The sequence below is a fragment of the Diceros bicornis genome, chromosome 5 (assembly GCF_020826845.1).
Source record: "Diceros bicornis minor isolate mBicDic1 chromosome 5, mDicBic1.mat.cur, whole genome shotgun sequence".
Classification (NCBI taxonomy): domain Eukaryota; kingdom Metazoa; phylum Chordata; class Mammalia; order Perissodactyla; family Rhinocerotidae; genus Diceros; species Diceros bicornis.
Window position 1 is genome coordinate 1,512,037 of NC_080744.1, and position 26,752 is coordinate 1,538,788.

The 26,752-nt window shown below is 38.9% G+C and overlaps 1 protein-coding gene across 2 annotated transcripts; it reads left to right on the top strand.

Moving 5' to 3' along the window:
* The first annotated feature begins 2,080 nt into the window (after positions 1 to 2,080).
* Positions 2,081 to 26,542, top strand: SAV1 (salvador family WW domain containing protein 1). 2 transcript variants are annotated; one of them, XM_058540596.1, is made up of 5 exons: positions 2,081 to 2,375; positions 4,219 to 4,662; positions 15,646 to 15,916; positions 19,066 to 19,209; positions 25,148 to 26,542. In XM_058540596.1, exons 1-5 carry the CDS (start codon positions 2,282 to 2,284, stop codon positions 25,347 to 25,349), a joined length of 1,155 nt encoding a protein of 384 aa, XP_058396579.1. In that variant the 5' UTR covers positions 2,081 to 2,281; the 3' UTR covers positions 25,350 to 26,542. The 2 variants fall into 2 exon arrangements, with proteins under 2 accessions (XP_058396579.1, XP_058396580.1); XM_058540597.1 differs by lacking the exon at positions 2,081 to 2,375 and adding an exon at positions 3,081 to 3,143.
* The last annotated feature ends 210 nt before the right edge of the window (positions 26,543 to 26,752 follow it).

Here is a 26,752-nt window from a genome sequence, read left to right on the forward strand (position 1 = left end):
TTTCAGTCTCTGGGAAAACCCCAGGTGTGAAGAGCTGGCTTTATTAACAAGGTCCTAACATCCTTTTATTCTCTCTTCCTTCTGAGGTAAGCCCTGGGCAGAAGCCTGGCACTTCTTTGGCACCCCCTTCCCTCCTTCATCTCCCGCCTTCACACCCCCTCTGTAACAAAACACTGTTTTCTCTTCATGTTTCATCACTTTCTTCTCCATCCACACTACCAACACTTTAGTACTGGTCCTTCTTATCTGAACCACAGGAACAAGTAACTGTTTTTCTGACGTTCTTCTCAGAGTACAATCTGCTGTTCCATTGAGCTCCATTCTGTTCTATCAGGTTTGCACACACACAGGAGTGATCCTTGATTTCTCTTTCTATCACACTCCATATTCAATGTCAGCAAATCCCATTGGCTCTGTCTTTAAAATACGTCCAAAATCTGACCACTTATCATCTCCACTGCTGTTACCCTGGGCCAAGCCAGCAATAGCGTCTGTCTCCCTACCTCACCCTTGCTCCCATCACTCCACTCTCAGCACAGACTCCAAAGTGATCCTATGAAAACACTGAGCTAGATCATGTGACTCATCTGCTCAAAGTGAGATTCCCTACAGTGACCTACAAGGCCCTAGATGCCTAGCCACTATTACCTCTCTGACTTCACTTCCCATACTCTCCTCCTCTGCTCCAGCTATAGACCTTCTTATAGGTCCCCCAATCTGCCAGAGGGTGGGTACTTGGAGTGACTTTCCACTTGCTGTTCTTTCTGCCCGGGATACTCTTCCTCCAAATAGCTGCATGGCCAATCTCCTCACTTGCCACTTAACTCCAGGGTCTCCTCCTCATGAGCCTTCTCTGGTCATTCTACCAAACTGTGTGAAGTCACAAACCCTCTTTTTCTTGTTTTATTTACACCTCAGCACTTACAACTATGTAACATAGTATGTTTTACTTATTTTCCTTCTTTATTGTCTCTTCCCCAGGAGAGTAGGGATTCTTGTCGGTTTTGCTTCTTGCTCTATCCCAAGCACCTAGAACAGTGCCTAGCACAGCGGTGCTCCATATTCGTTGGTGACTGAATGAATTGTGAGAACTCTGTACATAAAAGCATGCAAAGATAGAGACAGACGCCAGATAAAATGTCTTATTCGTCTGTTCAGGGACAAACAAAATTTGATCATCTTCCTAAACTTGTGTGGTAGAAAACTCCTGGCCCTTCTTAATGGTTTTACATCTCTTATGTCTTCCATCTCAGGGAAAGCATTCTCCATGATCAAGCCTTCGCTTGTCATAGCGGATGGATCCCTCTTATTTTTCAAATGTTATTCCGTACATTTGGCAGCTCTGCTAAGTTACGTAGAAGAAAGTAAGGTCTGTTTTAAAGATTAAAAATTCCAGGTCTTGACCTTTAGTGTTCAAAATCCTCAAAATTCTACGGTTGTGGTATTTAACTCCAAGAGGAAATACGTGGCTACTCAATACAACAGTGAGAGTGATGATGAAAGAATATGCTAGTATCAAGTTTATCTTAAACAAGAGGCAGTCGAAACTCCATTTTGCTTCTGTCCTCGTTTTTCCTTCACAGACAGGCCCGGCGGCGGATGGACCTGCGGCCGTCCCTCAGAGCCGGAGGGTTCGTTTCCAGACAAAGGGGCATCTGGACCCTCGGCGGGCCCGGGCGGTGCCCACCCTGCGCGCACTCCGCGTCGTCGGCGCCGAGCGTCTCCGGGAGGGCCCCCCGAGTCCTGAGGGATCCCGTGGGCGCTGGGCTCCGCCTCCCGCGCTCGGTCCCTGGTCCTCCGCCGTCCGCGGGCCGCTTCTTGCTGAGGAGGCTGCGGGCGGCCGCCGCTGCTCCGGGGACTCGGTGGGCAGCCCGTTAGCTGAGGGCGCGGCCCGCGGCCCGGCGCTGGGGTGTGTGAGGGGAGGGTAAGGGGGCCGGGGAGGACAAGGGGGCGAGGGCACGGGCGTGAGCGGAGGGTAGCAGCGCCGGAGCGAGGGGAGGGCGGGGGGGCGGCGGCGCTCGCGCGGCGTCGAGGTTCCCAGAATTCCCGGCGGCGGCGGCGAGGCGGCCATGGGCCCGGCCGGGCGTGCCGGGGCTGCGGGCCCGGAGTCCTCGGGCCGCGTCGCGGGGCGGGCAGACTTCCGGGCAGGAACTGACAGGCGACGGAGCGGCGGCCGGCGCGCGTAGCGCCGCGACCATGCGGCAGGCCCTGCGGGGGCCCCGGGCGGCGAGGCGGCGGCGGCGCTCGGGCGGGCGGGGCCGGCCGGGCCTCGCGGGCGAGGATGCTGTCCCGAAAGAAGACCAAGGGCGAGGCGCGCAAGCCGGCCGAGGTGCAGGGGAAGTACGTGAAGAAGGAGACGTCGCCCCTGCTGCGGAGTGAGTGTGGGCGGGGAGGGCGCCCTCAGGGGTGCCGGCGCGGCGGCCGGGCGTGAACGCGGGGAACGACGGGAACTCAGGGGACCCCGGGGCCCCGAGGCCTGGGCGCCCCTCGGCTGCAGCTGTGCCGCCAGAGTGGCAGTGTGGACCGGGCCGGCGCGTGTTTGCGCACGCTGCGGGGGCGTGGGCGCGGTCCCGGGGGGGGTCTTTGGCTGTGCGGGGGCGACAGCCGCCCCCGGGGCCGTCCTCAGACCTCGGCGTGGACCGCCAGAATGCTGTGCGCGAGACTTCCTCACGCTCGACCCCCGGCGACCCCGAGAGGCCAGGTCCTCAGAGTCCCTGTGTCGTGTCGGCGGGAGACTCCCGGGAAGTTTTCCCGCACTTTCCCGGCCGTGCCTCGCTCCCCCGGCCCGCACCGCCCGGGGACGCTGCTCTTCCAGCCGAGCCTAGACTCGGGGCCTCTCGCCCGCGCGCCGGGCCTTTGTGTGCTTTTCTCCTGGGAGGCCGAAGGGGCCTGTGACTTCAGCATTACCTCATGCTGTCGCTGGAACGCTGCTCAGGCTCCTGGAGTGCGCCCAGCGCCACCCGGGCGGAGAGCGTGTCCGCGGTGCCCGCGGCGCCCGCCTTCCGCGGCGGTCCTTGTTCGCGGTGCTCTGCTGTAGAACGGCCGAGTAGGGCAGGTGGCCACGTCGGTAACCTCAAATCTGGCTTTTAAGCCTTTTTTTTGAAGAGTTTATGTTTCAGTTACACGTTCTCTTTGGTTTTTGGGTAAGTTTATGATAGCTTGCAGTTTGCTGCAAATAAAGTTCATTAAACATTGCTTGAAATCATGAAATATGTTTGCCACACCTTTGAGCAAGTAAGTTTGGTACAGTATTTAGTTTTTTAGTTTCACCAAGTCTTGAGCCTTGTTTATTCCGATATTAATTTCTGTCTAGGGTTAGCTTCTGAAGCTTATCGATGGGAGTGCTCTCTAACGTTGTTTACTTAATGAACTAATAAAACAGTCTCCAAATCCAGTTGTCCTCAATTTTTAAAGGTATTTGCTCTCTGACCAGGAATGTCTAAGCTGTTTAATTTTTCTATTCAGAAGCACTATATCTTGAAAGCCATTGTTCTGTTATCTTCTGTTTTGAATTATAATTACTTGTCCTTAGAGGAGCCATAGTTTCAGGCTTGGCGTTTTTGAACTGATTGAACATTTCTGTGCCTCTATGAAATGAGATCTTTTTATTTTTCAATTTTTGTAGCTAAATTTTTGGCTTTCCAGCTTTTGATGACTGTATTAGTGCTAGGTAATGCCAAGAGTAGGAAGACCAGGTTAATAACTTTAAAATCTTTTTAAAGGAATTCACCTTTACATCTGTGGCAGTAGCATTATGTTCTGTTTCATTTTTGAAATTGTGTTTGCTTGAAGAAGGATTTTTGGGAATTTTGAAAATAAAGTGAAATCAACAAAACAAACTATAATATTAAATTACGCTGATAACTGTGTATTCGTTTCCTCTTTTTACACATTTATTCGTATTTCATTAATATGTATTTCATAGTTAAGCTTATTGACATTTCATTGTATTATGTGTGGTAGTATGCAGAATACATTGCATTCTCGCTCAGCTTACACATAACACATTCATACAAATTATAAATTCAGTTGAGTGAGAAAATATTAATCAGCCTCAATTTTAAAATATCCGAATACTATCTTATATCAGAATTTTAAATTGTGTTTTCTTAAGTCCATTGAAATTTTGCATGTGGGGATGATACATGAAAATGAACAACTTTTGAAAGGTGTATTTATTACTTATTGAAATGGTCATTTTACTCTGTTTTCTTATAGATCTCATGCCTTCGTTCATCCGGCACGGTCCAACAATTCCAAGACGAACTGATATCTGTCTTCCAGATTCAAGCCCTAATGCCTTTTCAGCTTCTGGAGATGGAATGGTTTCAAGAAACCAGAGTTTCCTTAGAACTCCAATTCAAAGAACACCTCATGAAATAATGAGAAGAGAAAGCAATAGATTATCTGCACCTTCTTATCTTGCCAGGAGTCTAGCAGATGTCCCTAGGGAATATGGCTCTTCTCAGTCATTTTTAACAGAAGTTAATTTTGCTGTTGAAAATGGAGACTCTGGTTCCCGATATTATTATTCAGATAATTATTTTGATGGTCAGAGAAGGCGCCCACTTGGAGATCGTGCACAGGAAGACTACAGATATTATGAATACAACCACGATCTCTTCCAAAGAATGCCACAGAATCAAGGGAGGCACGCTTCAGGTAACTTAAAATTATGAATACTACATTAGTTTATATTTAGACTTATTAATGCTTAATTAAAAGGTGCTCTCTCTGGATTTTCTTGGGAAGCCAACAGATACTCCTAGAGAAATACTTCCCAATTTTGCCAGTCTTGCTAAGCCACTTTGTAAATAATTATTAACCTATGCTGAGTGAAAGAATTTTGTGTCCATTTATTTTGTTAACTCATGTTATAAAATGTTGGTACTTATCTGAGGACTATCTGGACTATTACTGCTCTGGACCTTGAAAACCTAGAGAATTTAATGTCTACAGCTGGATTGAATCTAAGACTTGGGAGAATGGCAAGGTGAGGGTTTCAGAGAAACTGGACTTAGACCTGGAAAGAAAAGTTAGGGAGACATGGGTATGGTGGGTGATAACCATGGGCAACTGCATCATTACTTAGCTAGAACCTGGACTGATTCTCTTAATAAAACTGTTTTCACAGTTCAATAATTATTTCTTCAGTTGGTCAAAAAGACTTATTATCAGACGGTTAGTAGTTTGTTAAGGATGTCTTTTGTTGTTGTTCTTTTTGGAATGGGCAAAAATATTAATCATATAATTTTTTAAAATCTGTTTTTCGTATTTGCTGACTTGTGGATACGGGGGCAAGGAGCAGAAGAGATAGGAGAAATGCATAGTTATACTTTATTCCTAAAGTACTGGACTGTGCTAGATAAACTGATGCAAGCTGCAAGTTAAACTTTCTCATCTGATTGTTTTTTCCCTATTTAGTTGTAGACTTTAAATTTTGGCAGGATAAAAACAAAAAATACAAGAGACATTTACTTTTTTAGCCCACAAAACTTCAAATAAAGTGACTTAAAAACGGTTTAGCACATGAGTATTTTGAGTGTAGAAAACATTCTATTCATTTAGTATTAATTATTTATGTGTCTAGCATTTTCCCTGACCTTCTTGATGTCTGCTCTCTGGTGCCTCATTGGGGGGAATAAAACCAGTAATCACGGAACAGTTAGTTATGCTTTGTGGTACTGACTGAGTGTGATAGGCAGTCAGGAGAGAGAGAGATCAGGGTAGGCTGGATACTAAGAGAGTGCTTCATGGAAGAGGTAGGACGTGATCTGTGCTTCGAGCTTGGATTTTAGATTAACAGTGACAGAGGAAAGGCATTTTAGGTGAAAAACTGGGAATAGCCCAGTGAAAACAGATGTAAATCCAAGGAACTGTAGTTATGCCTAGTTGGAAGAAATAAGATGGAGTGGAGATTTGTGGTTCAACAACAGGCTGTAGGATTTAAACTTGAGTCAAGCAGAAGACATTGCAGATTTCAAAAAGACAAGTAATTTTGTGAAAGCAGTGTTTAACAGTTAATTTACTAGTTGTACTCAGGATAGATTCATGGAGAAAAGGGGACTGCAGGTACCAGTGGTATTGGAGAGGAAGGGGCAAATCTATGATGCCTTTGAAGGAAAAATGAGACTTAATTATGGGTTTGGGAGAAAATAAATCACTAAAGTTTTGAAAATTGAGGAATAGTGTGGAATAGGTGGTAAGAGCAGCTTATTTTGTGAAAGCTGACGTTGGAGTCTCATTGGGACATTGAAGAGGAGAGGTTTTCTAGGCATGTAGAAATACTGTAATGAGCATGGGTGAGTGCCTTTTTGTTTTTAAAGAACTTCTAGCTTAAAGGATTAGACAGTTGCATACTTCAGTGTTTATTTTGGCTATTCCTAATGTGTGGTTTTAAACCTCAGAAATAATTTGTTATCCAACCAAAATAGTGAGTTTTTAAAATTAAGCTCATTTATATTTTCTTTTGGAGTACTATCTAGTTATAGGAAATTTGCACAATGCAGGAAAGTAAAGCATCACAGCAGAGATTGTTAGTATTTTAGTTATTTCCTTCATCTTTTTCCAGGACATCCTTTTTTACATTGATATGATTATACTCTGTACAGTTTCATCTCCCTGCCTTTTGCTTGAATGAATTTCTTAATGTTACACACTATGAGTAGTTTCAGTGACTTCATAATCTTCCATTTGGTGCATATTAGGTGGTTAATATTTTAAATGTTACTGAGGACCTGACCTAGGCTGGGGACATTTGGAAAGGGGAGAAGTGGGACACATCTGAGTTGATGGGACTTTTATGGGGCTTGAGGGATAAAGGAAAGAGAAGAGACAGATAGGATTAGCACAGCATCTGGCTACACAGCAGGTGAAACATTGCTCCAGAAATGAATGGTTGAAAAAGTGAATGAATCCAGAGATTTCAAGTCTGGAGTCTGAGGACAGTTTTGGTAACTGAAGGATAGCAAAATAATAGCTTATAACAGTCTGTTTGTCGTTAATACAGATTGTTGTTCTTTGCACTCACTTTTCCCATGTATATTTATATTGCAAACATCACTGATAGCTCAGAGCACTTTTCTGCTCGAATGTAAGTATGAAGAGTTAATAATACCAACTTAAAATCTTGTTTTAAAATTCTGATTTGCAAAATATCGTTGAGCAAATACTGTAAGAACTGAATTTCTACTGATCTTCTCTTAGAAGCAGTCTGGCACAGTTTTTGTAAGTTTTAAAGACAGACTTTAAAACAACTTGCCAATCATGATTTAGAAATAAATAAAATACAATTAATTGGATACTTTTTCAAATTAAAGAATGTCATTTTTAAAAAAGATTTGTGTTTATTACAGCAGTGATATATGCTTGAGAAATATTACTTAACATTATATCAGGGCAATACGATTTAATGTTTTACCTTTTAGGAAAAAACAGTACTTGTTTGAAGGAGTCTCTTAAGTGGCAGGGAAGGCTTAATAACCAATTATTAACCAAACAGAAAGGCCTAACAACTGTCTTTCCAGAAGGAAAAAATCTGAGTGTGAGACAATAGCTGGAAGTTTCTTGAATTCATCTTGAAAAGACTTGAAACTTATGTTTTCAAGATTTGTGCTGGAGACAGTTCAAGGAATTTGAATGAATGGAAAGGAGAAAGTAAGTTTGTGGGAGGGTAAGAATGTGCTATAGACAGATTTATTTTCACAAGCTTTAAATTTTTATTACTGTTAATAATGTAATAAGCATAAAAAAGGTCTGGAAGAAAATAGTTTTGACATGACTTGGTGACAGTGGTGATTCCTGCCAATTAGTTATTGCTTCAACCTTTAGGAAGCACCTTATCTCAAGGGTTAACTTCATCTTAATGTATTTAGCAGAAGCACAAAAACAAGTTGTATATTATCTTAAACAGTTTTAGGGCCTAGCAAGTTCTACATTTAACTGTGAAATTTGACCTTTAACATATTGGACAACGTACCAGTCAGGCACTTACTGTCTGTGCCAAAGGAAGCAATCCTGCTGTTAACAGGAAGTCTTTAGTTGGGATACTAAAGGCAGATCAAATTCCTTTGTTTTGCACTTAAATAATTTAGTTCTGTACAGTTTTAAATAACAATCTTTAAAAATTTTATTTTTAAAGATGACTAAAGAAATCAAGTTATAGAAATCAAACTGCAAAGTGTCAGGCTTTACAAAAAAATACTGAGTTGTGTTTACTCCAGGAAATGCATAAATATTTAGTTAACCAGAATCATCTTTTGAGGAGGGGTTAATATAATTTTAGGAACGCAGCTTTATTTGTAATCGTTTTGCAGAGGAGGAGAAAAGGCAGTTGACTTGGTTCAGTAATACTTAGATCTCTTTATCGGCATCTTGATTATAACATGGGCTATAATGTTTACTATCTGTTTACCCTGGAGCTTGTAGACCTTCTTTAGAGTTCCAGATTCCAATGTATACTCTGTAGCCACTACAATTAGAAAACTAGAATTTTTGAGCTTTGTCTGTAAGGGCAGATCTTAGATATCTCATCAATATGGTGTGTTTAGTTATTGACGTTTCAACTTTTGGTGGAGATCTGGTGTGTTAGAGCTTGATATAGCTTTTTTTTTTTGTCTGCTAGACCTATTTTATTACTAGTAATGTTTTATGTTTTAGATCAGTGGTTTCCAATCTTTTTGTATTGTACGTTCATCTCTCAATAGGTTTTATAAAATTATCCAAATATTAGTTTGAGAAAAGTTCAGTGCACATGGCACTTTCAGAAAGTACAGGTGGAGTGTGTCATGAAACTAATTAAACTATTTATAGATATCTCTAGAAAGGTTAGGAATCATGGTTTTATATGGCATTGGTAAAGCTGATGTGCCTTTTTGGAACTTTTTGGACTTCATGACTCCCTTATCAAATTGTCATGGTTTAGTTCTGAAAATGAGAGATTTTATAGAGAGGTCTTTGTGTTTCCTCTCAATATAAATTTCAAGTTTATGATGGTTTAAATCTGATGTTTGGTACTTAATATTGTTTAAACGTAAAAGTACATGTGTTTCTAGATTTAGGCAAGTTCAGTGTATGAAAATTTGGATTTTTCTAAGCAGGTGAATGAAATTGTCACAAACTTTAAACTCTCTAAGCCTGTGTAGTTTTTAATTACTATAATAGTTTTTGTTTTTAATAATGTTGTGTTTAGAAATCTATTTATATATTTCCAGGGTGACCTCTGTCAGGCCACAATGTTATGGTTCTTATAAATAACTCAATATGAGTACACTGAATTGACTGTAACTTCTTTTTTAATTGCTGTTCTTGGCTGTGGCTAGTAGTACAACATATTTAGTGATGAAAGTATGAGAAAGTGTGAAGGCCATTGCATGCCTACACAATGTGATTTTAAAGTTATTTGCTGTGTGCGTCTCATTAGTACATTGGGTTATTTCTTTTCTCTTTAAATATTTTCTCTTTACTGAAATTGCTTAAACTATGCTTATTAAATAAACCTTCACTTGCAGTTTTGGCAGAAGCCAAGGTCCGTTTCACCAAAAGCCTTGTTAGCTTTGTTTTGTTCTATAGTTACGTTCTGTTTTAGAAATATGTATCTTTTTTCCTAAAGGTACTGAGCAAGAGTGATTTTATGTGTTTTCTTTCTTGCATTTTCTTTTTTGCCAGAATACCTCATAGGCAGTGTTATGTACATTCTGTGCCTCAGTTCCGGAGACACATAATGATTGATTTCTCCTTTTGTGATGTTAGAATTGATTGTGGGATCAGATGTCAGCCCAGTTCATCCATCATGAAGTTCTCCATCAGCCTTTTCCTCTTGGTTTGGCAGCCACTCATGATCCTTGGCTAGATCCAGTATTTCATTAGGTGTTGCCAGTGGTGATATTTAATTCTGTCATTTTTTCTCTGTTTATTAGGTGGACTTCTATAATGAAGAACTTTCTCTTATCAATAATTTGGTTGCTGTTCATATAAGAAAGACAGGATAAATGCTAGATCTTTCCCTTTATTTACTATTTTTCAGAATAATGAATTGGTACCCTAGCCACCTCCAAAGGTAACCAATGAGTTTTTATTTTTAGTATCTTTATGAACTCACAGGTTTTTTTTTTTTTTTTAATTAAACTCCAAGCTCTATTTGGATTTCACCAGTTTTTTCATTAATGTCCATTTTCTGTTCCAGAATCCAATCCAGAGTAACGCATTGCATTTGGTTGTCATAACTCTTTAGTGTTCTTTGGTCTATGGCAATTTCTTAGTCTTTTTCTGTTTTTCATGACTTTGACAGTTTTGAAGAATACTTGTCAGATATTTTGTAGACCCTCCCTCAATTTGGATTTTGTCTAATGTTTTTCTCATGATTAGTCTGGGCTTACTGGTTTTTGGAAAGAATATCACAGAGGTGGAGTGTCCACATCATATCATGTATAGGGAGACACGTGATATCTGTATGACATTATTGGTGATGTCGACCTTCATCACTTAGTTGAGATTTGCCGGGTTTCTCCACCGTAGCCAGCACTGCGTGTTTGTTCTTCCAGGTTTTGTCTTCATCTTTCTTTCTTTCCTGAGTGCACCTGTTATCTCTATTGTCTTACCATCTTGATGTCTTTTGGATTCTTGGTTTTCTTCTTTGGGTCTTCCTTCAGAGAATTGATTGCTTCATTCTTTTTTCTCTTTTAATTTACGGTAGGCTATTTTGTTGCATTTTTTCTCGGCTTTGGGACAACATTTTTTTGAATGTTTTTTAAATAAATTTTGTACCTTTTTGCCTCTTTAATTTTTCTTATAGAATTGAGGTTGTGCTGTTCTTATTACACATTATTGAATAAATTAGTTTTCTTGTGCCAGTCATTTGAAATCATGTCTTGTGGTTGCCAGAGAGGTGGGGATTGTGGAGGAAAAAGGAAAAATTACTGGCATAGTGTTTGGACTAGCTAGTTTTTCACAGTGCTCTGTTCTTAATCTCCTCTTCTTTCTTTACTGTTCTAGCTCAGCTGCTTTGGGCTGTTCTTAAAAGCACATTGGGTCTAGAGATTATACCGCCTTCCTCTTTTTAATAGTAAGTTTTTATCGAGATAATTGTAGATTCATGTGCAGTTGTAAGAAATAATGCAGAGAGATTCCCTGGACACTTTACCCAGTTCCCTCCATTGGTAACACTTTGCAAAACTATAGTGTAACATCACAACCAGGATATTGACGTTGATACGGTGTTCTCCCAGTTTTACCTGAACTCATTTAGGTGTGTGTGTTTTTAGTTTTATACTTTATCACATGTAGGTTGTGAGTGCACCACCACAGTTAAGATACTGAGCAGTTCCATCACCGCAAGGATCCTTTCTGTTTGCCCTTTCAAGACCACACCCACCTCCTTTCCCAATCTTGGCAAACAACCGCTAATCTGTTCTCCATTTCTAAAACTGTGTCATTTCAAAAATGTATATAAATGGAATCATACAGGATGTAACCTTTTCACAGAGATTGGCCTTTTTTTTTTTTTAAATATCCATTTATTTTTTTTTTCCCCCCCCAAAGCCCCAGTAGATAGTTGTATGTCATAGCTGCACATCCTTCTAGTTGCTGTATGTGGGATGTGGCCTCATCATGGCCGGGATCCGAACCCAGGCCGCCAGCAGCGGAGCACGCGCTTAACCGCTAAGCCACGGGGCCAGCCCCTGAGATTGGCCTTTTTCACTCAGAGGAATTCCCTGGAGAGTCATACAAGTTGCTATATGTATTAGTAGTTCCTCTCTTTCTATTGCTGAGCAGTATTCCATGGTATGTATGTGCCACAGTTTGTTTAACCCATTCATTTGTTGAAGGATCTGGGCTGTTTCCAGTTTTGACTATTGTGAATAAAGCTGCTATGGACATTTGTGTGTGTACATGTTTTTGTGTGAACATGTTTTCATTTCTCTGGGAAAAATGCCTCAGAGTGCAGTTGCTGGGTTGTATGGTAATTGCGTGTTCACTTTTATAAGAAACTGCCAAACTGTTTTCCAGCATGATTGTCCCATTTTACTTTCCTAACAGCGGTGTATGAGTGATGCAGTTTCTCCACATCCTCACTAGCATTTGGTATCACCCCTGGTTTTTATTTTGGCCATTCTGTTATGTGTGTAGGGATATTTCATTGTGGTTTTCATTTGCTTTTTCCTGGTGGCGAGTGATGTTAAGTGTCTTTTCATATGCTTATTTGCCATCTCGTCTGTATATCCTCGTAGGTGAAATGTCTATGTCTTATACCCATTTTCTAATTGGCTTGTGTTTTCATTGTTGAGTTTTAAATGTTCTTATATATTTTAGATACTACTCCTTTGTTGGATATGTAGTTTGCAGATATTTTCTCCCAGTCTGTAGGTTTTCTTTTCATCCTCTTCACATGGACTTTCACAGAGCAAAAGTGTTTGATTTTGGTGAAATACAGTTGATAAATTTTTCCTTTTATGGATTGTGCTCTTGGTGTCAAGTTTAAGCACCTAGGCCCTAGATCCTGAAGATTTTCTCCTGTATATTTTTTCTAACAGTTTTTTAGTTTTATGTTTTATATCAAAGTGTGATCCATTTGAGTTAATTCTAGCATAAGGTGTGAAGTTTAGGTCAAGGTTTTCTTTTGCCTATGGATGTCCAGTTGCACCAGCAGCATTTGTTGAAAAGGCTATCTTTCCTCCACTGAATTACTTTTGTAACTTGGTCTAAGATCAGTTGGGCATATTTGTATGAGTCTGTTTCTGGGTTCTCTGTGCGTTCGTTGATCGCCACATCTCTCCTCCACTAATGCACACTGTCCTCATAGTGTCGCCTGTTTGTTGGACACTTAGTATGTGCTCTGTCCTGCAGACACTCTTCTAGAGGTCCATGAGCAAAACAAAGACTGCCCTGTGTGTATCTCCCATTCGTGTGGGATGAGAAAGATGCTAAGCAAACAAAAATTATGTTTGAAGCTTAAAATGACATCAGAAAAAGTAGAACGGGGGAGTGAAATCTGGGGAAAGGTAGACTGCAGTAGGTAGTGAGAGGAAGTTTCACTGAAAGATTTGAGAAGGGACTTGAAGAGGGCGAGGCAGTGAGCCAAGTAGATGTCTGAGAGAGGCATGTTCTAGGGAGAATGAACAGCCAGTGCCCACTGTGTTAGAGAACAACGAGGAGGCCAGCATAGCTGGAGCAGAGACGTCTAGGGGTAGAAAAGGAGCAGAATGGGTCAGAGCTGAATGGAGATTAATCATCATGGGGCCTCACATCAGTTATCTTGATACAGCAGCAAGGACAGCTCAGCCTGTATCATTAACCAAAGACTGTAAACTAAATGAATCTTGATTTAAGCTGTTGAGTTTTGGGGTGATTGGTTATACGCTGTTTCTCTTCTTGTGGGAGAATAAAACTACACAACCAGGTTATTCTTGTTTTATTTTCCAAATAACATACAGTCAACTTAATTTTTTTTTAAGGTACAGAGTTCTGTGAGTTTTAGTGTATGTATAGATGCACATAATGCCAGCACAATCAGTTTGTAGAATTTTTCCATCACCCCTCAAAATTCCCTCATTGCTGCCACTTCATAGTCGACTCCTAACCCCACCCCTGCTTTCTGGCAACCCCGGTTTTCTGTCCTAGTAGTTTTGCCTTTGCAATAATTTCATATTAATGGAATCATACAATTTATAGCCATTTGAGACTAGCTCCCTTCACTCAGGCGAATGCCTTTGAGATTCACCATGTTGTTGCACGTATCAATAATTAGTTCCTTTTTACTCCTGACCAGTATGGTTGCACTATAGTTTATCCATTCTCTTGAAGGACGTGTGGATTGTTTCCACTTTGGGGCAGTTAGGAATACAGCCGCTATAAACATCTACGTTACAGGTTTTTGTGTGAAGATGAATTTTCATTTCTCTAGGTTAAATATTTGGGAATAGAATTGCTGTGTCATATGGAGAGCATATGTTTAGCTTTATACAACATTGCTGAACTGTGTTCAGAGTGGTTGTAGCATTGGCATTCCTACCAGCAATGTATGAGAGTTCCAGTTGCTCCACATCCTCATCAGAACTTGTATTGTCAGGGTTTTTTGGCCATTCTCATAGATGTGTATTGATTGTCATCTCATTGTGGTTTTAATTTGCGTTTCCCTGAGGACTAATATGATACAGAGCATTTTTTCTGTGCTCATTTACCATCTGTCTTCTTTTGTGAAGTGCCTGTTCAAATCTTTTGCCCATTTTTTAAAAATCAGTTGTTTTCTTAATGTTGAGTTTTAAGAGTTCTTTGTGTATTCTAGATTGAAGTCCCTTGTCTAATATGTGATTTGCAAATATTTTCTTCCAGTCTCTAATTTGACTTTCTTTCTCTTAACCATGTCTGTCATGGAGTGAATGCTTTAACTCGGATGCAGTCCAGGTTATCAGGGTCATCTGTTACAGGTTGCACTTTCAGCATCGTGTGAAGACTCTTTGCCTAACGAAAGGTCGCAAAAGTTTATCCTACTTTTTCTTTTAAAAGTTTTATAGTTTTATGTTTTACATTTAGATATATGATCCATCTTGAATTTATTTTTGTATAAGTGGGAAGTATAAGTTGTGATTAATTTTTTTGCACGTGGATGTCTTGTTGTTCCAACACCATTTGTTGAAAAAACTATCCTTTCTCCATTCAATTGCCTTTTCACCTTAGTCAAAAATCAGTTGACCGTGTGTGTGGGTATAGTTCTAGATTCTCTGTTCCACGGATCTGTTTGTCCTTTTGATAATGCCACACTGTCTTGATTACTATATCTTTATAGTAAGTCTTAAAAATCAGGTAGCGTGAGTCCTCCAACTTTATTCTTCCTTTTTAAAATTATTTTGGCTTCTCTAGTTCTTGCCTTTCCATTGTACGTTTTAGAGTCTGCTTGTCTATATCTGTCTGTATCTACAAAAACTCCTGTGGGAATTTTGATTGGAATTACCTTAAACCTAGGTCATTTCAGGAAGAATTGACATCTTAACCATGTTGAGTCTTCAGTCCATTAACATGATAGGTCTTCTTTTATTTCTTTCATTAGTGTTTTGCAGTTTTCAGCATACAGATCCTGCACACATTTTGTTGGATTTAAATGTAAATATTTAGTTTTTGGAGCTATTATAAGTGGTATGATTTATGTTTCCAATTGTTATTAGTATATAGATGTTTAATTGATGTTTGTATGTTGACCTTATACCCTGCTACCTTGATAAATTTACTTAATAGTTCTAGGGTACAGCCAGATTATTTTTAAGAAATTATAAACTGGGAATAGCTTTACAAGTTCATTTTTGCTGTTTTAGATGAAATGTCAAATCTTAAATCTTGAATGAGGTGAAATTTTCTTTTCCTCTCTTTTCCTTTAGCAGTGTACATACTCAAGTAGCTTTGCTAGTAGTTAAATGTTTGTATGGTCTGCTGATGGAGGCATCAACCAAAAAAAACCTAATTTCAGAGAGGGAGTCTAGTTCCTCCCTTTTTTTGTAGTTAAATAATAGTAATACTGGCTTATTATCATGCATGCATTTAAAATTTTGTTAAAATCATGCATTTTAACAGGAGTTAATTTTGTAACTGTTTCTCAGATGGCATACTTTCTGGCTGTGAATACTTGTTCTATTTCTTCTTTCTTCTTTTCCTCAGGTATTGGGAGAGTTGCTGCTACATCTTTAGGAAATTTAACTAACCATGGTTCTGAAGACCTACCCCTTCCTCCCGGCTGGTCTGTGGACTGGACAATGAGAGGGAGAAAGTATTACATAGATCATAACACAAATACAACTCATTGGAGCCATCCTCTTGAGCGAGAAGGACTGCCCCCAGGATGGGAGCGAGTTGAGTCATCAGAGTTTGGAACCTATTATGTGGACCACACGAATAAGAAGGCTCAGTATAGGCATCCCTGTGCTCCCAGGTAGAGTACCCATTTCATTGTCACTTCTTGTTTTGAGATTGTCTCATGTTAGATTTAGAAACTCATATTTTCATCAAAGAGAAAGGCATCCTGAAGTTTAATATTTGAAAACTTTATTTTTCAGAGTTTATAACATTTTTCCCTGGACTTATATTTAGTAATGAATAACTTTAAAAAATAAAGGAAAGGTTTTCTCTTTAAACAAAACCTCAAAACAAGATCAGTAGTCTTATGATCAGATTCTGCCTTAATATGCCAGAATGTTTGGTTTTAGATACCCAGAATTTGAAATAAATAAATAAAACATCTGTCTCTTTACATATAAATTCCCATAAATAATACAGACTTGACTAATCTGTCAAAATATACTTTTGAATTATAACATCTTGCTGTTTTATTCCATTTCAGATATTTTATGTTCTGTTTCTTATGGTTGCCAGGCAAGAAGCAAAAATTGGAACTGCACAAAACATCCCAGATCTGTTTACTAAATGTAGCCTGTGATCCTTTGGGCTATTTTGATTGATGCTGGGCTTATTAGTAGATCTCCTTTATGGCCAGACTTCTAGCCCTGGGAATACTATAGCCAGTTGTCACATGTGGCTGTTGAAATGGGATTAATCCAAATTGAGGTGTGCTGTAAATGTGAAATACACATTGGATTTCAGAGTACACAAAAAGCTAGTATTAGTTTAGTAATGAAGTTGCACTATTTCCAATGAACTACATTTGAGCTTTCAGGATTAAAAATGGGTAGAATACCATGGGCATGTTGATAGATGTTGTTTCATACCCTCAAGCATAATACAGATCTTTGGTTATAGCAGACTTTTGCATTTTTTTAGAACCATTAAAATCATTATGAAAATACATTTTAATATTATTAACTAGAAAACTGAGCTTTTATCATTATTGTGTGGGTTTAATCATTTTACATCTTTGGATTTATTAATTCAACTTTGAAAAGCAGTTTTATCCTGTGATTCCATTTAGTGGCACTCAGTCAGTATTTACTGAACGACTGAGGTTGTGATCCCTTCAGAAGAACCAGAGCAATCCCCTGCCTGTGTCGGGCTCTGGCCCCTTCCCCTACTCTCTGAACCATCTCACACAAGCTGCTGCCCTCCCTGGCCTCCATTTTCAGGCCTGTGACATGGAGGGTAATTCGGAGCCCCCCTCCCACCTGATCGTGATCCCCACCCAAGGGCAAGGGTGAGTCCCACTGATTCCTGCTGTGTCCCCAACACCCAACACAGAGATGGGCACATAGTGGGAGCCCAGCTGCCTCCTGTGAATGAGTAAATGATGGGGGGAAAAAGAGAATCAAACACGTGGTTATAGTTTGCTGTCACCAGGCAGCAGAGGACTTTGTGGTCCAGACAGCCAGATTGAGAGTATATTGAGCTTACTTTTCTGTCCATCATTGATTAACCTTACATTATTACAGAATTTTATAGTTTACAAAGCATTTTCACAATTAGTTAATTTGCTTCTCTCAGCAGCTTTGTAGACATTAAATAGGAGAGAATGAACACCTTCCTTAAACTCACATAGGTAGTATTAATAACTATTTGATTGTCCATATTATGCTAATCCTTATACAGAACTGTTATACAGTTGGCCCTCTGTATCCTTGGGTTCAACCAACCGTGAATCGAAAGGCCTACAATGGTTGCATGTGTACTGAATGTGTAGACTTTTTTTCCTTATCATTATTTCCTAAACAATATAGTGGAACAACTATTTATATAGTGTTTACACTGTATTAGGTATTATAAGTAATCTAGAGATGATTTAAAGTATACGGGAGGACGTGCATAGGTTATATACAAATACTGCGCCATTTTATATAAGGGACTTGTATATAGGGAGTGTCCATGGATTTTGGTATCCGGGGGGTCCTGTAACCAATTGCCTGCGGACACTGAGGGACAACTGTATTACCTCATTTAATCCTGAGAACAGTCATCTTTGTTATAAATTTATTCCAGATTTACAAATAAGGAGGCAGTGGCTTAGAGAAGTGCATTATTTTTGCCTGCATTCATACTACTCATAAGTGGCCAGACTGAGAGTAACCCCCCAGGCCTGTGTGAGTGCAAAGCCTCAGGTCTTCCTCACTTCTCAGTGGTGCTATCAAGGAATATTTCACTTTGCACCTACTTAGGTAAGATGAGTTTCAGATAAAATTAAAAGTTTTAATGAAGAGTTAAAGATAAAATTTAGTGCCATTTGCACATTGATCTTTAAGTTGTTAACCACAGTCCAAGCTAACACTTACTGTAACCCCAGAGTAGTGTTGCAGTGAGCTTTTCTGATGGACACATAAATCTGTAAAACATACAGATCTTCCAGCTTTGTCTCCAAGTTTGGAAGAGACCATTTTGGCCTCCCAGAATTCAGTCTTTGACCTTCAGGTGGTTCAATGCCTTCCTTAGCATTTTCTCATAATAGCCCCCTCCCCCAACACATATGGGCCATTAGAACTAATTAAAAGCATGGTCTTTTTTTTTTTTAAGTCTCTCTAATTTGAAATAGGTTCTAATGAATTCTGACTCCCATGTGCTCTCTCAAGGTGGTAGAAGCAGGAAGGAGATGGTAGTTACTGTGGATATTTGAGCACAGTGCTCACTCCAGCTGTACCGCATACTCCAAAGCCCCTTTGAGCCTGAAGGAGGAAGAAAATGTCCATTCTCATTTTGAGAGAAACTGTCAACCTTTCCAGTATAAATTTACAGCTTATTACTAGTTACTACGGAAATTTGTGATTTCAGTTTTAAGCCTGTATATAAAGGTTATAACTTAGCTCCATCTTTTTTATAGCCTCCTTCGAAGTTGTCCTTGAAAATAATAAATACTAGCGAGAAGAAGTCTCAAAAATATGTAAACATTTAGCTGAGGTTCATATCCATCACAACAGTAGCAAGCTACTAGTTTCCTATAGAAGGTGGATTGTATCGTATGGTATATACTCTATAGTATGGTTAAAAAAAAAAAAAAAGCCAGACCTTTATGTTTTTTAAGTGGTAGAAGGAACTCAGTTTCAGCAAGAGGCACATTGAAAAACATTTAAATATTATTTGTTCTTTATAATTTCTTGTTTAGATTTAGGGCCTTCATCCTCACGAATGTCAGTTCTTTCTTCTTAGTGTACCTCGGTATGATCAGCCTCCTCCTGTCACATACCAGCCTCAGCAAACTGAAAGAAACCAGTCACTTCTGGTACCTGCAAATCCGTATCACACTGCGGAAATTCCTGACTGGCTTCAGGTCTATGCTCGAGCCCCCGTGAAGTAAGTGAACTTGTTGAGGGGTGAGTGGAGGGCCAAAGGGAGTCTGGGCTGTTAGCCCACGCAGCACCATGTTTTTTCTCTTAATAATATGTGGCTTCTAAATAATATTTTATTTCAAGAAAGGATATCACGTGGGGCTGGCCTGGTGGCGTAGCTATTAAGTTTGCGAGTTCCACTTCAGCCGCCAGGGGTTCGCTGGTTCAGATCCTGGGTGTGGACCTACTCATGGCTCATCAAGCCATGCTGAGGCAGCATCCCACATAGAAGAGCTACAACTTTACAACTAGGATACACAACTGTGTACTGGGGCTTTGGAGAGAACAAAGAAAAAGAGGACGATTGGCAACAGATGTTAGCACAGGGCTAGTCTTCCTCAAAAAAAAAAAAAAAGATATCACAGCTTATACAGTTGGAAGATCATTGAGTAGAAATATAAGGTCTGCAAACATTTATTGAATCTTCACTTTCTTTGTGTGCAGACCTGTGCTATAATAGGGATACAGTAAAAAGCTTACATGCCTATAGGAGGAGATTACCTTGTAAATGAGTGATGCTCTACCTTGTGATAAACATAAGGACCCAGGTATGTCCTAGGTGCACGGGTGAAATAAAGCAGGACACAGGGGGATTGAGGAAGTAGCATGTGTAGTGGCCACAGGTTCTGGGATGAGATGATCTGAGTTTACTGATGCTTTTTAGCTGTGTAATCCTGGACAGGGTGCTTAACTTAGTTTGTCTTCTGGAAATTGGGGATAGTAATAGTACCTACTTTAAGGTGATTAAGAATTCAGTAAAACAATGCATCTGAAGTATTTATCACAGTGCCTTGCACATTGAGAGAGCTTAGGAAAGGATTATTGTAATTATTGGGGGTAGAGGTATATAGAATAGTGGTTAAGATCGCTCAGGAAGGAAACTGAGGGTGATTTCTGGCTCCATCTGCTACTTACTAAATGACCTTGGGCAAGTTACTGAACTTAGATGTCAGCATTTTTTCCTCTACTGAAACATGGGGATAATAATCTGATCTATCTCACTCGGTGTGCTGAGGCTTAAAAGTGATCACACATTTTAGAGCACGTGGCATGGTGGCTGCCTCCTGCAAGCCCTTAGTAACATTTTCTTGGTATTAATCGTGAGTGGAGCAAGGAAAGCTGCACTGAAGAGGAAAATCCACGGGCTGGTTTTTAAGGATGCCTGTGAGTCTGCCAGGCTCATTGAGGGTATTCTTGAGTGCCATAGTAAGCACTGTTCTTGGAATATCATCATGAGTAAATGAAATCTTTGCTTCAATGAGCTTCTCTTTTCCGGGAAAACAGAAGTAGGTACCTAGATCAGTAACCCCACGTGAGAAGGCTTTGGGAACAATGGTACATGTACCAAGTGCAGTGATTTCAGGAAAGGGGAGGTTTGAAAGTAAATACTTACTGATTATCCAGTGCTTCGTGTGTCCTGACTGTGCTCAACTTGTAGGTATGTTATCTCATATAATCTTCCCAAAACCCATTTCACAGGTGAAAAAAACAGAGGCATTATCGCTGCTAAGATCATACAGCTATTAAATTCTAGCTATTAAATCCCTGGTACATAATAATTGCATGTACTTTTAACAACTGTATCAGGTAACATTCAGTTACTGATTTTTGTAGTTTTACTGTTTATTTCCCTTTTGTATTTCAGAAACCAAAATTATGAGCATAAAATAGCCCAAAGAAGAGTTTTAGAGAGTTTGAGATGATTGGACAATGAATTTGAAATAAAATAATTAAATCTTTGATATTCAAATAAAAGGAATGTAAAACCTTTCATATATACTTTTTTGTGAAGTGGTGACTTCTATAATTTTAAAGGATGATCATTGAAATAAAATTTCCAGGAGGTTAAGCCAACTCTGATCTAAATTTTTACCATCTTCTTATGTATTTATCAGTCCTTTACATGTGGGTGGGTGAGTGGGTGGGTGTTTGTGTGTGCCTTCAGCCTAGAGATTTTAAAAATTATTTTTTGGTGATTAGAGCCATTTATTCTTATTAGCTTTTTTTCAGGCTTTTACTTTGAATAGTTGGTAGGTTGTCTAAAGGATATGTCTCTTATTTGACCATGATTGTGCTCATTTAGGCTAGTTTAACATTCTCATAAAGTTATTGACCATTTAGTAGGGATTATGTATTAATTTTTGGCAAACATAAACATTCCCTTACAGTCCCTCCGTTCTTCTCAGTCTTTAAATTCACAGCTATTGATCTGTGGCCTGATGGAGAGAGACAAGATGATCTTCTAGGGTTGTAGTCTAAAAGCATCCTTTTTTTCCCCCCTCTTAAGTCAAATGTAAGCCTTGGCAATGTAATTTTTAAAAAGGTTTTAATTATAGACATTATTCTGCAAGGTATAAACAATGCTTGTCAAAGGTCTAGGTTTAGTTTATTTGAAATTAGGTACACATTTATCCATAGAAGTTGAGCATGGTTTGGCATCTGGGCTAATCTACAGACGCCTCCTTACCTGATAATGTCTGTATGGTATAGGAATGGGATAAGGAATGACGGCAGATGGACTTCTCTTCTCTTTTCCCGCTCTTCGTTCACTCTTGATACCACTTGACCTATTGCTGTGTATAGCCTTTGTTCATATGCTGATCCTGAGTCATATATAATATGTGTATGTATTTATATTTTCCTTAAGTCTGAAAGAATATGTGCCCAACTGTTAACTGTTGTTATTTCTGGGAGTTGATGAGATTGAAGAAGGTTATTCTTTCTACTCTGTTATTTCTACTCTAGTCATTGTTAAACAGAAATAACATAAAAAGCCTTTCTTTGGGGGAGAAAAGATAGTACTTAAATGGAATTCCTTTCTTCTGATGAAAAGAAACAGACTCTCAAAGGTTATAGTCCCTTTCAGCTCTGGTTCTATGAGCCAGCCATAAAACTTGAGGAAACTAGCAACTTAGTTTTTTCAAATCAGTCAGAACTCTCCCAGAATGGGCCATACTGATAAAAGAGAGCAAATACTTCTTGACTGCTTAAAAACTTAAACAAGAGGTCTAGAACCCTGTTGCTTTTTAGTTGATCCTAAATTTTTGTCTCTAAAGAGGATGGAAATGGTTAACATTGTTCTGTCAACAAAGGGTAAGCTGTTATTCCATGAATTAGGTAATGGAGAATCAATTACTTATCTCATCAAAAAGAGAATCCTTAGCCAAAAAACTAGCCTGTTTCTTCCTTTTGTTTAACAAACAATTGACAATCTTCTAACTTTCTAAAAATTTTTAATTCTATCTAATAGTAACTTACCAAAACAATTTTGAATATACTTCCATAATTTGACTTAGAAACATTATGTTCTAAATTTTTATTAATTTTAGTAAAGTTATGTTTCTAAGTCTGCTCACAGAAGTCTGTAATGCATCAGATAACTAATCAAGCTGAACTGTAGGATAAAATTATAAGATTCAATCTTTAACAAGTAAAAGACCGTCAGGAACATATTTACTTTCCATTATTCCTCACACACACCCCAGCACCAGTCCTCAACAGCAGTGTGACAGGGACTGTTTTATTCCTGTGGCTTGATGATCCTGCACTGTCACCACTGACCCAGCTCTGGGTGTCGGTGGAAAAGAAGAGTGGGCACACTGTCACAGGGGCGGGCACAGGGATGTAGGCTACATTATGATACTGGAGCTGGGAATAGCAGTGCTTTTGGCTCCCGCGGGCAGCATCCACTGGATTGGGAACAGGGCTTTTTGTAGCATTGTTGCTGTTTGCACATATGGCTTATTTACAAGTAGTGTCTGACCAGGATGCTGCCTTTTCTTAAGATGCAGAGAGATGCTGTACATAGGCTACTGAAGTGGTTTACAGCCCATAATTCTGAATGATTTACCTATATATTTAGAGTATAAAACAGTTAAACTTGGGGAAGCAGATTATTTGGCTAGTTGACAAGGAAAGAATGGGAATTATATAGTTTTCTTAAAAAAAAAAAAAGCAGGCATAGTGAGATGTATTATAGGCAGAAGGGAAGTAACTATAGAAAGCACAGGGCAAGAACTTGGAATGGAAATCGGCGCATCACGTACTTTTCTCTTCTGTGTTCTTCCTTAGAGGGCCTTTTCTTCTTCTCAAAGGATTTTCTCTATTCTGATTTTGTTGCTTCTGCCCATAATCCTATTCTTGTTGCTAAATGCTATGATTGGGGAGTCAGAAAATTGTCTGAACCTTCTTTTCTTTGTCTTTTTTTTAAAACTTGAATGCCTATATAGAATGATATTCGTCTTAAAAACGAGTATAATATTTACCAATTTATTCTTCTTCCTTCTTTTCCCTTGCTAGAAAGTATACAGATGATAAATGAGCTTTAACTTTCTTATAGTTCACCTGGCATAAATTTAAGCATCTTGAATCAGCAGACATTACTATAATGCCCCTTAGCTGTGGAATTTAGACTCTGAAAGATTAAAAGTTTTTTTGTTAGGAAAATTTCTTGGAGTGTCTCTCCAGTGTATGTTGGCAAGTAGTTGGAGTTTGCCATTAAAGAAAATATAAAGCTTTCTACCAAGTGTATCTATTACTAAATTTGCAGTGCTCATGAAGTACATGAGTAAACTTGGTATCCAACAAAATATGTTCACCTTGTGGTTTTGCATGTTGTGCTCCTAGTATTCCTGGTCCATGTACCCAAGTTGTACAGAAATGGATGTCAACACGCCAAAGTATGTGGCTCATACTGGCTGCTCGTATTTGTTTACTGTTTCCCTTTATAAAAACCTTTTCTTAAAAATATTAGACACATGATCCTTTTGGAATAAGATGGTAAATGAATTACCAAACAAAGGACTATTGAGTAGGAAATACTATAAATGATTATTAAGAATAACTTTACTAGAATTTATAATCAGGTCTTCCTATTGGGTCTGCTCTGCAATATGACTTGAGAAGTATTACTTCAGTGTCATCATAGGTATATGCCTTGCTCTACTTCAAGTTCTTTCTCGAGTCTTATAGGTATTAACATTCAAAACTATTACTCTCAAGCATCTTGGTCCATAGTTCTCTGCCATTCTGAACTTTTAGTCACTAAACAATTTTGCAAGAGATATATAGCTTTAGGTTTCAGTTTTTTCATCTGTAAAATGAGAAAATTGAATTAGAGTGCTGTCTTCGGGTCTCTTTCAATTCAAAGTGCAAATTACTGCTTTAGGAGTTTCTTGCCTACTTTCATCTTGGTATGTGATCTCCTGACCGTTGAAGAAGGAATAATGGCTTTCTGAGCAATACATAAATACAGTCTTACGTGAGTCCTTCCCCACACTGTGCAGTCTTGTACAGTCTACTTATTCTCTCATTTTGAAGAGAGCTTATTCTTTCCTTTCTGCTTGAGTTTTTCTTTTTTTTTTTTTTAAATGATATACTCAATGTCAGGAAAACTCAGCCCATGAATGGTGGTTCCTCTTCATTCCTCTTTCTGTTCAGTCCCTTGTTTGCTGTAGTGAACAGCATTCCTCAAAAAGCTCTATCAATGCTAATGGGCAAGGACCTTGCCCATTTTTGTATATTATTGTTTGCAGGCACAGTATGGTCTAAAGTATTTTTAAGTTCCTGACACTTAACTTTGGATGCACTTATGAATAGCATAGCATGTGCTTTGAAATCTGTGTTCATTGTTGTCTAGTGTTAATATTAGAATAACTGATACTTAAGATTAAAAGAAATGGGTATTTTTTTAACTTAAATTGAAATAAAATAATCTTAGCAGTTTTCTCCTCTCCCTAAAAATAATGTAGTTAAATAGCAGTGAATAATTCAGTTGTTTTTAATTAAAGCTTATGGTTTGTTTAGTTATAATAAAGTTGATATTTACAAAAATAGACCAGTTTGCTATAAACACGTATTTATGTATATATTGTGAACATACGTATGACTGTGTTTTAAAACAGGTATGACCACATTCTGAAATGGGAACTCTTCCAGCTGGCTGACCTGGATACCTACCAGGGAATGCTAAAGTTGCTTTTCATGAAAGAACTGGAACAGATTGTTAAAATGTATGAAGCCTACAGACAGGCTCTTCTCACCGAGTTGGAAAACCGCAAGCAGAGACAGCAGTGGTATGCCCAGCAACATGGCAAGAATTTTTAAGTTAATTTTTTAAAAATAAAATTTAAGTTTCATAAGGGCTTTAAAATATTTTCACAGATTAAAAAAAAGAAACTGCAGACAAGTACTTTGGTTAATAAAGGCAGCTTACTTTTTGGAAATTATAAAATTCTAATTTTACATATATTTTGTTATTAAAAATATTCTTTTATTGAGCAAAAAAAAATGAGTTTGTCATTTTAAGAGCCAAGATGGCAAACACTTCTAAATGCTGTATATTAAGAAACTGCTTTGGACATTCTCGATGTGGACAAACGCAGCAGGAAATGTCATCATAACAGACGCTAACTAGGCAGTGATCATTTGGCAAACGCTCACAGAAGCAGCACCTTCCTTTAACACACACAGAGAACCTCTGCAGTATTTACAAAGATGTTTAATGCTTTAGTGTGGTTACTGTCTGGAGTCGGAGGATTTACGTATTTCCATTGTGTAATTCAAAACATGCAAGGGGATTTGGGACCTTTATTGTGATAAATTTTTAGATGTAATGTGTGGGGTGCCCCTCCCCACCAAATGTAAAGAACCCCTTTAAAACGTGTTGAGAAAGTATTTTTTGGTATGGGAGGAGGAAGGGCCTGTAATCTTTCAGGAATAAACGCAGGCATTGGCCTCTACCTGTGTGGGAAAGGTGTGTGAGCAAGCACTCCACCTGGCAGCGTCACTTCCGGATGTTCCTACGGCACTTAGAGCTTGGCTCTGAGGAGACAGTGAGAGTGCTGCCCTCATAACAGACTGCGTTGAGCTGCCAAAAACAACAGTCAGGGATTCAATAAGAAATCTGGGTCATTAAATTGATTTTACATATCTTTTGTCTTCTAAGTGTTTGGCATAGAACTTTAAAATCCAATATTTCCCTCCCCATTTTTTTTCCCTTTTGGTTTAATAGTTAAGACATTGTTTATAATTAGCACAGTACATTTGATCGTAGATAAATTTATGGCACTTCTAGCCTATAAATCTCTAAAATTTTGTGAATTTCAACATTAAAGTAGCTCTTCAGTTACATTTACATGTATTGTAAATATGTAAATATATTTTTAGTTCAGGTAATCTTCCAAAATACAAAGCACTCCCAGTTAGATATCTGTGAGTTTGAATTATTGATAAAATGTTGAAAATGTTAAATGTTTGATTTTATATAACCTATTAAATATATTTTTGTGGAAACTAAATGTGTTTGAGTCCATATTGAATACATTGTGCTGTAACTGTTTGATTTTTCCATTCACAAGGCCCACAGGCAAAGGAAACAGTACAGTGAAAGGGGTACTGAAAAATGAGGATAAGCTAGTGGAATTTTGTCAGTGGGAAAAATTATTTTGCAGGGCATGTGATCAAATTTTTCTAAGATGGAAGCTTATATATCTTAGGAACTCGCACAC